Source organism: Eupeodes corollae, chromosome 1 (assembly GCF_945859685.1).
Source record: "Eupeodes corollae chromosome 1, idEupCoro1.1, whole genome shotgun sequence".
Taxonomy (NCBI): domain Eukaryota; kingdom Metazoa; phylum Arthropoda; class Insecta; order Diptera; family Syrphidae; genus Eupeodes; species Eupeodes corollae.
The window spans coordinates 7,518,386-7,533,499 of NC_079147.1; the positions used below are offsets into that span (position 1 = coordinate 7,518,386).

Sequence of the window (15,114 nt, forward strand, 5' to 3'; positions counted from 1 at the left end):
ATAACATTATATACTATTTTTCAAATTCCTTGCAAAAGGAAATCGCACATCACTAGAATTCTTGAATAAAAATAATTTCCTGGCCTACAGCATTTATTTTCCATCATCCCATAATCATGTAAATTCCGTACCTCCTCCTCCTCCCTGACAACTTTTACATTCACCAAAATATTATTTGCATAAATCAACCATTAATTGATAAACTTTATATTGATTTATCTATAAATTCATACTCATACATATACAAAAAATTATATCCGGTTCGGTATTATTAATTGGTTGCATTGAAAAATTTTAATTGGTATTTGTATTTATTTAATAAAATGCCTGTGTGTTTTCCAAATGAGCCTATGAAATGTGTTTACCTATGTTAAAAAAAAAAATAAAATGTTTTTGAAACAACAAAGAATACAATTTATGGTTATTTAGAGGTTTCAGATAAACATTCTTTTGCCGACCTTTGATTATTATTATCCTTCGGCTTTGGGTGGGTTAATTAGACCGCGGACAAATAAGTCCGGCTAATAACTGAATTCCGTTAGTTAAGGAATGTTCATAACGAGCTATTGGGGATGGAGGTTGGGAGTTAAAATTTTGAAATTCCATAATAACCAATATAATAAAAGGAGAATGAATACACCAAATACATAGATAATGTACGATTTCAATATTGTGGTTATATACATAAATAGTGTAATGGATACGCTTTGGTTTTTAATTTCAACGCAATTTTGAAATGTAATTTAAATTAATTTGAACTTTAACATACAAAAAAATGTGTTTCCGTTGAAATTAATTATGGAAATATGTAAACAAAATATTGATGTTCGACCTTATGGATAACAGTGTTCGTCAAACTTCTCACCCACACACTTTCAAAAGTAATAAGCAATGTCGGACCAAAATCACAGAAGTCAGTGCTTTGACAATATGTGCTAATTTGATGACAGCAGCCCAATACCTGTCAAAAAGAAATTGTCTGTGCACAAGTTTGGCAAATTTTAGAGCAATCCTCTCACGATTTTGCTGTTAAACCGATAGCTGATTTGATTTAACGGCTTTAAACGTCGGTCGTCTTATAATGGCTAAACATGAAGTTCCTTCCAGTGCTCTCCGACAAAATTGTAATTTTACACGATTAAAGGATACTTAACTTTAGACTACTAGTTATATGAGCAATATTCAATTTACAGTTAAGGAATCTAATTTTTTAATTAAGAAATCATTATTTACAGAAATCAATGGATATTTATTTTACTGTGAAGATGTGACAAAATGCCTGACAACTTGTACCACATTTTTGGCTGTATTTCCTTAGTAATTTAACTTGAATTTTGGACTTAAATGTTTATTATATTTATTTAATAATTTTAATGTGTTGTTGAAGCGTGTAATAGATTTTTTAAAAGTAATGCCGTAGTTTTTTCTTATGACATGTCAAAAGATGACAGCTTTAAAAGTTAAAGTGACAGCTGCCAAAAAAGCGGGCTGTCTTTTTAGAGAACTTAGGTGAGACTTGTAATAATTTTGCCTTATTTTTCCAATTAAATTTTGTTTGCCTTTATTTATCTGATTTGTATGATGTGTTGTCAGCCTTATCATCTCGGTGCACCAGATAATATTCCTCCACAATGTAACAGTGTCTCACTGTAAGATCCAAATCTGGATCTAAGGGATCCTTGGAAATATTTGTGAATAGACCTATTGTTAAATTTAAATCAATCTCTAAAGTATTTTAAGCAATTGTTAAAAATAAACTGTATAATTTGGTTCGAAATCATATTTGCCAGCATCCGCATGGCCTTATGAGCAACCAATTTATCAATATTTACGAATTATTGTGTTGGTTGTTTGGAAAATCTCTTGCAAGTTGAGTTAACAACACCGATTTTTTAAATGCATTTGATCGAGTGCAACATATTATTCTTTTGAAAAAACTTGATCTGCACATTGATTGGATCAAAAGTTATTAGTTTGGATGAAATCAATCAGGTGTACCACAAGGGACCCACCGTGGACGAGTTCTTTTTATTCTTTTGATTAATGATTTACCAAATTATATTTCTTATTCAAAGTGTCTCTTATGTGCCGATGATCTCAAGATTTGTATCTGTGTGTGATCGTAACGAGTATTGTTAACTGGTTCACTATAAATGGATTATAAAATGTTTTAGGATTAAATAATACAATATTGTTACAATGGTTAAAATACTAGATGCATTAAGTTTCAATTACGAAGTTAATAATCATTCATTGTAAAGGTTAACAAGACAAAAACTTCTTGAGGTTATCTTTGATTATAAAATGAGTATCTCCTTCAAATTGACAATGTGATTTCTAGAGCTTAAGCGATGTGGGGTTTTATTTCTAGAAATTCTGAGTCTTTTGAAGATACATATACTCTAAAAACCCATTATTTATTCTTTGAAAAAGTTCAGAAAACATTTGCCAAATTTTATTTAAATAAAGTTTATAAAAACTCATGTTTTTTATCTTAAATGATTTAAAACCCATAGTGCTGAAAAGAGTATTGGCCGTGGCATGGTGGTTAGGGCGTTGGACTGTCCCAAGGGCCCCCATTTCTATGGCACCAGAAGTTCAGATTGAGTTGTTGAGAATTCAAGGTCAACTTACAGAGCTGCAAAGTCAGATAAAGGAGCAAGGTAAAAGGGTTGATCATCTTTACTCTTTGTTGCCTGGCCTAGCGCAATTTAGACCATAATGGGGGCGATGTTGGAGACGCGCCTAAAGGTCATAGCTTTGAATGTAAATTCACTGATTAGAATTAAATGAAGGGCAAACATGTTCCAATTGTTGGAAGTCTTCAGTCCCGATGTGTTTATGGCTACCTTGAAAGAAAATTATGTATTTCATCTTGGCCGGTGATTTGAACTCAAAACATGAAGATTGGGGGAATTACCATAGTAATGGCAGAGGTAACCATCTTCGATGAATATTTACAGCGTTGAATATGGTGTCGACCTGCGGCTAATGAAAAGCCATCATATCCAAAAATCTGTTCCTTTCTGGATCTTTTGCTGTAGGGCACCCGACTGACAGTTACAGACAAAGTGGGTAATCACGCTCGAAACTTTATACAGACAGTCGAAAACGACAGTAATCACTGCGGACTAGCTGCTGTAGTGCAGATAACGAGTGGGACCAAATAGTTGCTTACAGAAACGCGGCTATTGACACACTACGTAGGCACAAGAGTGCCTTAGAGGCAAGACTCAAAAACATGTACAGAAGAGTTACAGACCCATACGACTTCGAGGTTAGAGCAATTAAGTCGTCAATAAAAAATGTCAATCTGTTGATTAAGGAGAACTACAGGCTATTAATTAACAAGTACTGAAACCGCAAGATCCGATCAGTTAATTTCAGTGACCCTATAGTATTATCCCTAAAATCAACAAAATACTCACAAAAAAGAACTATAATGACCTTCTGTGTCTGTAACTCCAAAGAACTGAAGAGAACAGAGGTGTTCTCATGACAGCGCAAATAGATCCTGAAGAAGCCATCTTTGACGGTGACTTTTATATAATTGAAGATCCGAAGGAAAAAGTGGAGGCGGTGGGAGCTGCTTTCCAGCAAGTGTACAAGGTGAATGTAAGCATTTGCCCCAACCACGACCTGGAAAACAGAGCCACACTTAATCACTTTTACGTCCGAAATGATATGACACAATGGCGATCTGAGAAACGAGGTTTTATGCTGTTCAATGACGATTCCTTGGCAAATGCCATAATCGCCGAGTAAACGGGACCAAGTCCCTTGTTAGTAACGAAGGTTGAGCTTCAGCTCATCTTCAACTCAATAAAAAACAAAAAGTCAGCAGGTATCGCTGGTATATCCAACGTTGTACTAAGACATTTACCCATGGAGCCAATTGACATTAACACCACACTCTTCAACAATGCACTAAATAATGCATATGATCCATTGTATTGGAAAACCGTTCATCCTCTCCCGAAAAAGGGAATTTTCAACTCAAAACCGTCAAATCTTCGGTCGATAAGTCTTCTTCCGAGCATCATCAAAGTTTTCGAAAAGGTCACTAATATGGCTCTGACTAAGTGAGCTGCGGAAAACAAAATAATTCCGGATAAACAGTTCGGGTTCAAGGCGGGTCATGACACAATTCATGCTGCGTCTAAACTAGTTTTCCGATATTCAATGGAATAAAACAAACCAACAATGCACAGGTGCTGTTCTGGTTGATTTGGAAAAAACGTACAGAACGGCCCCAAAGGTTGAGGTTATTAGAATTCTCTTGCAGCATGATTTTGGCAAGATTCAGCGATATTGCGACGACTGGAAACTGAAAATAAATGTCCAGAAGTCGGAGACAATTCTGTTGTGAACTCCGTTGGCTGAGGCCACGAGGGATACGTGTAAGAATTGGCGAAAGATGGTCATCGTTGATCTTCACGGGCAACCATTAGCAAGCAAAAGTGTAGTGAAGTACTTCGGTATCTGGTTAGATCAGTATTTATATTTTAAAGACAGGGCCAGAGGAGCCTTCGCTCTGACGAAACGGCTGTTTTTTAGCAATCGGCTTGACCCCAGAGTGAAGGTAATTTGCTACATGGCCCTCATACGGCCGATGGTCGTTTATTGTTGTCCTATGTGGTTCAAAGTTGCCCCTTCCCAAATTGGAATGTCCCGGGTGTTCGAGCGGCAGTGTTTATGACGCTGTACCGGCTTATATCGAGCAGTCGAATTTTATGACGTGCATTACTATTTCAACGAGGGCCTATACAACCGTGCACCAACAGAATTGACAATTTCGTGATAAAACTCGTTCGAGGTTACAATTTTCGGGCGTTCTATTCAAACGACGAGTATTTTGAGAGTGCACACCTGAGCGGCTTCTTTCCATCAGAGGCATTCCTCTTTTTAGACAGATGCGGTCTGATACAGGATAGATTGGCAGTCTACTACCACGTCAGACGAAAAAACTTGGATAAGCGACTCGAGTTCAATCTGGACGTCCTTCATGGCACAAGGCGGAGCAGAACTCCTTTGACCGAAATGATAGGGTTAAGAAGGAGAACCAGTTTTGCTGCCTTCAATCGGCATTTGATAGTTAGAAGTCGGGATGGAGTTTTATGCCTTGTCCGGCTTACATACTTATTTAAAAGTATTAGGGTTTAGTTTAAAGTAGAATAGGAATGGTGGAACAAAAAGAAATAGAATAAAAAAAAATTAAAAAAATAAAACATTAAAAAAAACCATGGAATAAAAAAAAAATACAACATAATATAAAAAAAAAGTTAGATAGTTAGGTTTGCTGCTGTGGTTGTTCTAGTTTAAAGTAGTTTTAGGTTAAAATAGGTAGTTTGTGTTGGTTTAACTCAATTTTTAATCAAGGACCTTATTTTAAAAAGTTTTTAAGTACAAATACAAAAAGGAATATTGATATTAGTTTTTTTTTCAAATTTTCGATCCCTGCCTATGCCACCTAAAGTTTTTTGCACGGGTAATGCCTTTTGCGAGGAACCGACAAATTCTCTAACAGTAATTCTTGTCATGAAAAGTGCTTTCTCAAATTAGCTGTTCGTCTTAAAACTGTAGGTCCCCTCTACTACTGACAACAGCACTTGCACACAGGAATGATTAAAAGTTGTAAGTCACTAGGCCCTAGTTCTCAACGGACTGCTGCACCATTTTATTTTTTAGTGCTGAAAAAATAGCTATATTCGATAAGCTTTGATTTCGATGTTTTGAATTTTAACATCTACAGATTGTTCTACTTTGCTATCAATGTTTAATATTTAGGTACCTTCTCGTAGTTTGTGACCTAAATATGGTAATTTGTTTACCATTTCCTTTTCAAGTACAAATTATGCTAAACACAATCCAATTACTGATTCTTGAATTTGATTTTTTAATCCATTTTAATTAAAATTGTTATACATTTTATTGTATTAAGTTAATTACATTGAACTTATGTATTAAAAATGTTATCATCATTGGATTTAAGTGCCCCCTCTATAAAATCATTTAACTAAAAAAATAAATAAATAAATTAAAATGTAAACGGTTAGGAATACCCTGTTTTTGTTTTGGTTTCAGGTAAAGTATTTAATTTTTTACGAAGGCCAAATAAATCTTCAAAAGTGGACACACTAAAAAATCTAATAAAGATTTCAACAATTCTCTCCTGAGTCTATTAAAAACTAAGTTATGATTGTACTTTTTAAAATAGAAGTGATAACATATTTTTAAATAGCTAAATTCAATTTTATATTAATAGCCCCGTAAATTAAAACTTAAAACTAAAATAAATACAAAATAAAACATCAAAAAGATGTAGATTGTAGATATATGCACGTATGGCAACGGCGGCAGCCCGGTGCGTTGGGTAACAGGCGGCAGTAGGCAGGCGGTGGCGGCGGTACTACTCGAAGTTCAATCAGTGTGACATTCAACATTAATATTTCTTCACCCAAGCCATCGGTTCACACACTCTTTCTATATTCGCGGTACAAATTAAATGACATTTACATGCCCCTTAGACTTATTTACTTTGGCAAATAGTCAATAGAATTAATCACATTCCATAATAATTTCAATCTTATCCAATCCTAATTCGAACTTCTACGATTATAGACATCAGAATTTATGTGAATATCTATCTAAAAAAGCTAGGATACCGAAATACATTACGTCACAACCATATTTTGTATTCTCGAATTCTGATGAATCCAAATTCGCTATTTGCTTACGATACGACAAAAACAAAAACAACAAAAACCACGACGACTACGACTGCGAGTTAAAAGGAGATGTACCGCCCGTGTCGCTTCTGTAACCCCAATCTCCATACCAGCAGGACTGCCACTGCTGCCGCACGCCTGCCACCTCCACCGCCACCGACGCCGCAGGCCACAGGCAACCCAAATTGGTTCGCTCGTAAATCATATCCACATCGTTCAATGTTACGGAGAGTCACAAAATTTGTCGTATTTGATATCGATGAAAACAAATACACAATTTTTTGGCAAAGTTTCAAAATTATTTTTGTTGGTGTCTTGCATTTTGGGCGTACTGTAAAAACACTCTGAGTCACTTGTTTAGAGACAGATTAATTTTGTGTGGGAGTGCGGCCGGCGCGGCGGGTCATGGATGGTTAAGTGAATAACCTTCACATCACTGGTGTCATTTTCAAATTCAAAATAGTTGTTTTCGACAATAGTAAATATCTTTCATTTAATTTAATTATAAAAATAAAACTCCATTAAGATTAAAAAAAGTATATTTCACTTCAGAATTAGTCAGATAATTAAATGCACACACACAAAATGTTTGCGTAACTGAGCTTAAAACTTTTTAATTCTGCATTAGAAATAGAACTAGATATGTTAACAAATTCCCATTCCATACTCAAAGCATTTTCCCCATCCATAAAATATGTAAATACCGGAACTTTGACATTTATGAAATATTAATTTGTATAGTTTCAATTCGAAATGAGGATATGTCATTGCGAGTGTCAACTACAAATAAAGAGCTAATGAATGTCAATGTTTGAAAAACGATTTGATTAGAATTTCCAAATTCAGAATGTTTCAGACCTTTTTTTAATAACAAATTATATAAAGTTTCATATTAAATGAAGCTTCAAAATGTAGAATTTAAATTTTTGTGTACTATTTCTATTTCTATTCTATTCAAATTCTTTTACATGCAAAATATTAATTTACATGTTTTCATTTTCTACTTATGTACAAATTACGAATGTATAATATGCACTATGCCATTTAAATAAAAACGACATGTTTAACGACTAAACGACTAAGCTTAACAATGCACCATTTTTAAATCGTTTATAAAGAATTAAAACACCCTAAATCTATTTATTTGCATGTTGATTTAAGACTTTTAATGCAAATATCTCAAAACACAAAAAATGGACTAAGTGAGTTTTAATAGAACGACGATGATTTGTCGTTCAACAAAGTCTGTATTAGGGTAGAGCAAGAGCTTAAATATCTCGGAGTTTTATACTATCGCTTAATTTTAACTTTTCGAAACACGTCAAACAAAAAAGCAGTAAAGCTAAGATAGGTATAAGTTCGATGTGGCCAAAATGTTTTGGAAATCAATCCAAAATTAGATCTGGTGTCCAAATACCGCGTGTTTCAAGCGTTTGTCAACGCACTCTTGAGCTATGGGGCCCACGTGTTTGGTTTCTTGCCTCTCGAGAAGTTTGAAGCACTTCAAAGGCATTTATTCAAACGCTTAATTTAATAACCAAACACAACACCGAATTATGCTATCTAGGTGGAGTCTGGCATAACGCCAATATATAATCAATATATAATCCAAACCTCAAAATTAACTACGACTACATAATAAGAGTTATGGAAAGAGATGAGAAAAGTCTTCACAAATCGTTTATGGTAAGGCTAGTTCAATGTAAATCCTCCCCTTTCAAGGAATGGAATCAGCAAGCCATCTCCAATAATACTAACGTAAACTTAATCGAGTGGGAGTCTAATGTGGATGATTGGAATAGAAAGAAATTTCAATCAACATCGTTCTAGAGCAACATTAACAACATCCAGAAATGCTTATAGGTATTCACCAGATTCCATCAGAATCAAACTGTTTCAGTAATCATTTGTCGATCGAAGAAATAATCCTTACCTTTAAATGACGAGTTGAATTCTTGCAACTTAACTTTATCAAAAATACATAACTTCATCAAGTTCGTGAAAGAATGCTTTTCCAAAGTATTTCATTCTAGTGTTATCCAAATCAGGACATTTGCAGAGGAAATGGATTATCGTTTCACTTTCTCTTTGGTCACTACAACTACGGTAAAAGGTGTTGTAGGAGATACCCAACTTCTCCGCATGACCTCCTATAGGCCAATGTCCAGTACGAACCGCAACAATCCTGGCTATGTCTTGCCTTGGCCTGCATAGAAGATCGTTTGTACGGGTTTTATTATAGGTGGGCCATATTTTCCTAGATATAATGCAGTTGAGTATATTGCTCCACCTTCGGTTTGATTCAGTTTGGTGATAATAAAGATTTTACCCTTTATACCACCAAGAGGAATGCTAACCATTTCCGCAAGTAAGCTATGAAGGGCCGATCCTTGCCTGGCTAGCTCGTCAGCCCGTTCATTTCCCACGATACCACTATGGCCCGGAACCCAGATCAGGGTGACACCGAGGTTCATATGTGGCCGAGTTAATGGCTTTGACAGCTGCCTGACTGTCTGTAAAGATAGTCGCATTTCGGTTTTGGTTTGGGTTTTGTTTAAGTATCTTACATTCCTCCCTTATTGCCAGCAGTTCAGCCTGAAAAACGCTAGCAAAAGTCAGGAAGCCTAAAGCATTTAGCTACATTTAGGGACTCAGAAAAGATCCCAGAACCAACTCCGCACTCCATCTTTGAGCCGTCAGTAAAGATGGTTGTGTCGAAACCTCCCAATCTTCTCTGAATGCTAATAACCTTAAAACCCCTACTAAGGCTCAAAGTAGGAGTGCAGTAGTCAGTGTCTACCGAGATAATATCTGAGGGAATCAATTTCGTTGTTTTGCTGTGACCATAAGGTTTTGACAACCAGCTGTTTGATTCCTTCAGCCTAATATTTATTACTAGATACTTTATTTATTTCATTTTGTATTTTTTCTTTTTGAAATGTCAATTCGAATCGTTTGAAAGAGGACCCTTTTTTTGGCTGAAAAATCATCTTTAGTGACGAGGCTCATTTTTAGCAAGCAAAATTGCCGTATATCGGACGACACTTACCCCCGTAAGGTTTACCAAGTGATAATGCATTCTTAAAAGGTGTGGATCTTGGGCGGGTGGAGTTATATTTCCGGTCTGTTTTAAACCGTGTTAGTGAGACGGCCACCGTCTACAGCTATATTACGATGATACATAATTTCTTATGGCCCAAATTAAACCATATGGAGGGACCTAGACGATATGTGGTTCCAGCAGGTTGGCGATACGTGCCGCGCAGCTAACGCCACAATTGACATTTTGCATGAACGATTTAAGGTTATGCCGCTAAACTTTTTCCTATGGGGTTTCTTGAAGTAGCAGGTCTATAAATAAACCACAATCGACCATTGCAGTAAAGAAGAACATAACACATGCCATCAGGAAGATTCATTGAAAATTAGACCACACAGATGAGTGCCACCGTAAGAAGCCGAGTCTGGCATTTAAATGATGTCATATTCCACACTTAATTGCATACATGCACTTTTCATATAAAAAAATATTTTTTTTGATACCTCACACACACAACAACTGTTTAATTCCCTTTTAGTATCTACCCGCCCCTATTGAAAAAACCTTTATAAATATAAGTTAGTAATCGAGATTAAGTGACTCAGGGATAAAATCGGAGCTATCCAAAAAAGTTTCAGACATACATAATTCAAAAGGCTTGATGTTCCTTGCGATTTTTCAAAACATCTTCAACTAGAATTGGACATTTGCCCGGCGTGTGGCCGGCGTGTCTTTGAATGATGCATTTGTTAAGTGTCAACACAACATCCTAGAATGTTTCAATAAATTACTTCCAAGAGTTGAAAGAGTAAAATCATTTTTACTTAATATATATTCTTAAGCAAAAGAAAAAAATGCCAGGGGTCTTGTGTTCAACCCCTGCCTATGTCATCTAAAGTTTTTATGCCTCTTGCGAAAATATGAAAAATCCTCCAAGAATAATTCTTGTCATTAAAGTGCTTTCTCAAATTAGCCGTTCGGATTCGGCTTAAAACTGTAGGTAGGGGACCTACATCCCTGACAACATTTAACGAACACATGAATGATTTTGAGTTGTAAGTCACTAGGCCCCAGTTCTCAACGGACTGTTACGCCACCTAATTTATTTAATAAAAACATATTGAACGAAATCTGAACTGTCAAAGTATTTTTTTAAGGAGACTGAGATTTACTTTTGAAATACTCATAGTAAATAAAAAACTATCGATTTGTTTGGTTTCGAAAATATAGCTTAATGAAACACACGCTGTGATTTTTAGTTATTTCTGTCTGAAAAACAAATATTTTGACACTTCAAAAAATTGAGGGGTTTAACATTTGTCCAATACCAGTTTTAATGAATCGTAATTAATGATCTTAGACTACAATTGAATATTTACTAAATTACTATTGCTACTATCACTTTTTTGAAAGTTTAATTATCACCGAGCTTTTCGTCTATGTAAGATCATTCAACTCAATTTAGTTCAATTAGATTGAAAAATATCCGATTACATTAATAACATTTTTAATATTCTGTTTTTTAACTGAGAAACGTTTGTATAAGTGTCTGGTAGTTCTATTAAGAAAAGGCATAATTGGAAAACGACTATCTTTTGTTGTTTTGGCAGCTTTTCAGCTATCAATTTGACTTTTAATAATCACTTTAACCAAATCCACTCAAGATCTACTAAAAGCTTATGTATGCAAAATATGTCCCTTTACAGATGAACTGGACTGTACCTGGGGTATATATAAATATCTATTAAATACACAATGTTAAGACGACACGACGAATTTTTGGAATATTATAAAGACTATATTTGAAATGCTTCCCTGTTCCCAGTTCTCAGTTCTCATGCACCATCACATCATATAGCCGAACCACAAGTTATCACAAAATTTATGCGATAACTGCAAAATGTTTGCTGAATAAATAAATACAAGTCGAAGTCGGTGTGTGGCATTATTTTGTATAATGTTGATGTTGTATGGCATTAGGTTAGAAAATGGGATTTGGTATCCTGATGGGAGGTATATGCATTATACTGTTCTCATACTCGATCTCCAAAGTCGTATAGCATAGGTATTATGTGGTTGGATAAATGTTGTAGATACATATATTTAAATTATGTATATCTCTAGCTTGATATGAATAAAATTTTTATTTGAAATTTGCATAAGATTGCAGGTTTTGAAAAACAAAAAATAAGGTATGTGTATAATGCTGAGTTTGCTGAGCTTTAAGGAAGAGAATATGACAACTTAGGATTTGTGTTATTTACTTCTGTTGTTGCCTTGAACAAAAATTGGCCTACCTACAATCTATAAAATCCTCCTACATGTGAATATAAAAGCAGATTTCATTTTTGTCAGCCTCTTATATTGTTGTTGTGTTTTTTAATGCTGACGTAAAAACGAAAGTAAGACCTTTATTGCATAGTGTAGTCTTCTTGGGAGGAGATGCGATTTAATGACATCACAATCATCTGTTTGTGTATTTTGCTGTTAAAGAACCAAACATTTTGAATTAAATAGTAAAATAAAAAATTTAGTTATTGTCACCAAATCCACTAATATTTCAGGAGTTGAAAACTCACTGCATCGGTAAAAAATGAAAACAGCGGAATGAAATATTGAGATATTTAATGGACCTTATAAAAGAAGAATAAGATGTCCGTTCTATTTAGTCCTTGAACAGTTGGAAAGGAAAATTATTCATCAGAAGCATCAGGAGAAGTGTTATCTGTTCCACATACGAGGGCGGATCAGCAATTGGCATTGTGAAATGTATAGCCAATAAAAAACGGCTTGTCTTTTTTGAAATATCAACGAAAAAGTCTAGACGCAATTGTAAGTAGAATATAGATAAACTATACTAACGAGGTGAGAAAAGTACTGAGATGGAATTTGATGATTGTAACAATAAATCTTCAGGAAATTTATTGTGACAAATTAGATGAGTAAAGATGAGTCTTTTCTGTAATGCATTTCAAGAGTGCAATAACTTATTTGACGGCTACGTACGCCTAGGAAAGTTTATATGACTGTGTTGATGTAGCTAACGAATGAGTTTTTGAAATTTGTTTGCAATTAAATTATTATTATTCTGTATTATAAACAAAGATTTGAAAGGGGCGTTTGATGAGAATGTGCTAATTATCTTTTTATTATAGCGAAATTCTTGGAAGAAAAGTTGCTACAAGAATAAACAAATATTAACTATCAGAACGGATAAAATATTTAATTTAAATCAACTTTAAGTACTTTTATGCCCTTGGCGTAATGATAAAACTTTATTGTTGTTCAGGAAATGTCATGAGCTTGCCAAACTATTGTTATGAAAAAAATTTATTATAAATATTGTCCAATTGCGGAAAATTCTTTTTTATAGGGATCACAATTCTTATTTACTTATTTATTTATTTATTTCATAAATCAGAGAACATTTACAGACCAATACATAAGTTCTTAACAACTAAACTGGTAACAAAATAAAATTATTGTTTGATATTAAGTATAAATAATTATAAAATTTCATTATTTAAATTTAAGCAGATTTAATAAGTTAGATACATATAGCTTAAAAGTATCGCTATTGCAACTACCAAAAAAATCTAATCTGTTGCAAATAAAAGTAGCTTCCCTGAAGCAACGAGTGATTGGTTCATAATGATCATAGTTCGTTCTCTAAAAACGCGTATGAAGCAAAATTAAATCATGAGAATTACTTCTAGGAACGCGTATACATATTGAAGAAAGTAATAGAGAACATTTATTATGGTATGTGACTACGAGGTGTGGCAATTTAGTTCCAGAAATTTGTCAATAAAAAAACAAAAAAATAAAGTGTTAGGAAAAATTTTAGTATCCACCTTCACAATAATCTCCCTTTAACTCTACACAACGGTTCCAACGTCACTCCCATTATTGGAACACCCTTATTAGTCATCCGAAGTAAGCCCGTTTAGCACCACGACTAGAGCTTCTTGGACCTCCTGTACGCCGCCATGGTGGGTTCCCTTGAGGTGCGACTTCATCTTGGGGAGTACAAAAAAGCCGCATTATGCAATATTGGGGCTATAGGGTGGGTGAGGCAACGTTGGGATGCCTTTTTTGCCAAAAACTCTTGTACAACGAACGAGAATGGGTAAAAACCTAAGGAACCATCTTTGCGCAGATCTTTCGCATGTTCAAATTTTCGTGTAACATCTTGCGAACCGTTTCTTTGATATGTTTAACTCGTAAGGTAATGAACGAATGCTTAGGCGACGTTCAGACATGATCAACATGCACAAACGATCAACATTCTCGGTACGGGAGGTGACGGGACCTCCTTCACGTGGATCGTCTTCCACCGATTCACGCCCTTCCTCAATCGCTTCGCTCATTCAAACACACGCGTTTTTGACATACTATTGTCTCCATAGACAACCCGAAATTTTCGGAGGATTTCCAAGGGTTTTCGCAAGATTTCACTAAAAATTGAATCACAAGACGCTGCTTGTAATGTACGTCACACATTTTCACTACGCCACTAAAAAAGTTACTTGCAAAAAATGCGCATAAAACGCAAACCAAACGTGCTATATACTTCAACTTTGAACTCTAACTAAAAGGAAGATCCCCCTTCTTAGACAGATGATAAAAGTGAAAAAGTGTTTCCACTTTTTAAATTATAACTAAATTCTCTGATAAACATTGTACGAAGACTTTCCAGATTTTGTATTCCAAATAACTGGCACCTGGTTTTATAGGGTAGAGCATGAAAACCGTCTTACTTTTTGTAACTGATGAAATAAGAATGGTAATGGACAGTGATCATGTTACATTGCTAACACTGTTAGATAATTTAAAGGCTTTTGATACTGTTAACCACTCAATTCTTTGTAGAAAGCTGCGAATCAACTTTGGGTTTTCTTTAGAGTAAGCTTAAGTAACAATGCGTGGTGGCCAATGGATACTCGTCCACAGGGATCTATCCTTGGGCCAATCCTCTTCTCACTTTACATAAATAAGTTACCACAAGGTGCTATACATTGTTTAATTCATCTTTATGCTGACGATGTGTAGCTCCTGATAAGTCGACCTCTAGGGGCTAAAAATGATGCCGTAGCTTTAATAAACAAGGGTCCTCCCCATCTATCGCAAAAACTTTGACCTAACGGGTTTCAATCTGTTGAAACTTGACGACGAAACCATTGAATATGTAAGCACTGCTAGAAATTTAGGAGTAGTATTCAATCGCACTTTCACTTGCGATTTGCGAAAAAAAATTAACAAAAGTTGGCAAACATTTACTTTCGACTCAAATAGCTTTTCAAAAATTAAAAATATTGGCTTCAAACTTATTTTATTTCACAGAAT

General features: G+C 34.9%; 1 protein-coding gene across 1 annotated transcript in view; it reads right to left on the reverse strand.

The window, feature by feature from the left end:
* Nucleotides 1-1,561: 1,561 nt before the first annotated feature.
* Nucleotides 1,562-15,114, reverse strand: part of LOC129942628 (uncharacterized) — a 34,617-nt gene continuing 21,064 nt past the window's right edge. The window contains exon 4 of the mRNA XM_056051641.1: nucleotides 1,562-1,701. Within this exon, the coding sequence (XP_055907616.1) occupies nucleotides 1,562-1,701 (140 nt within the window). The remainder of the gene's footprint in view (nucleotides 1,702-15,114) is intronic.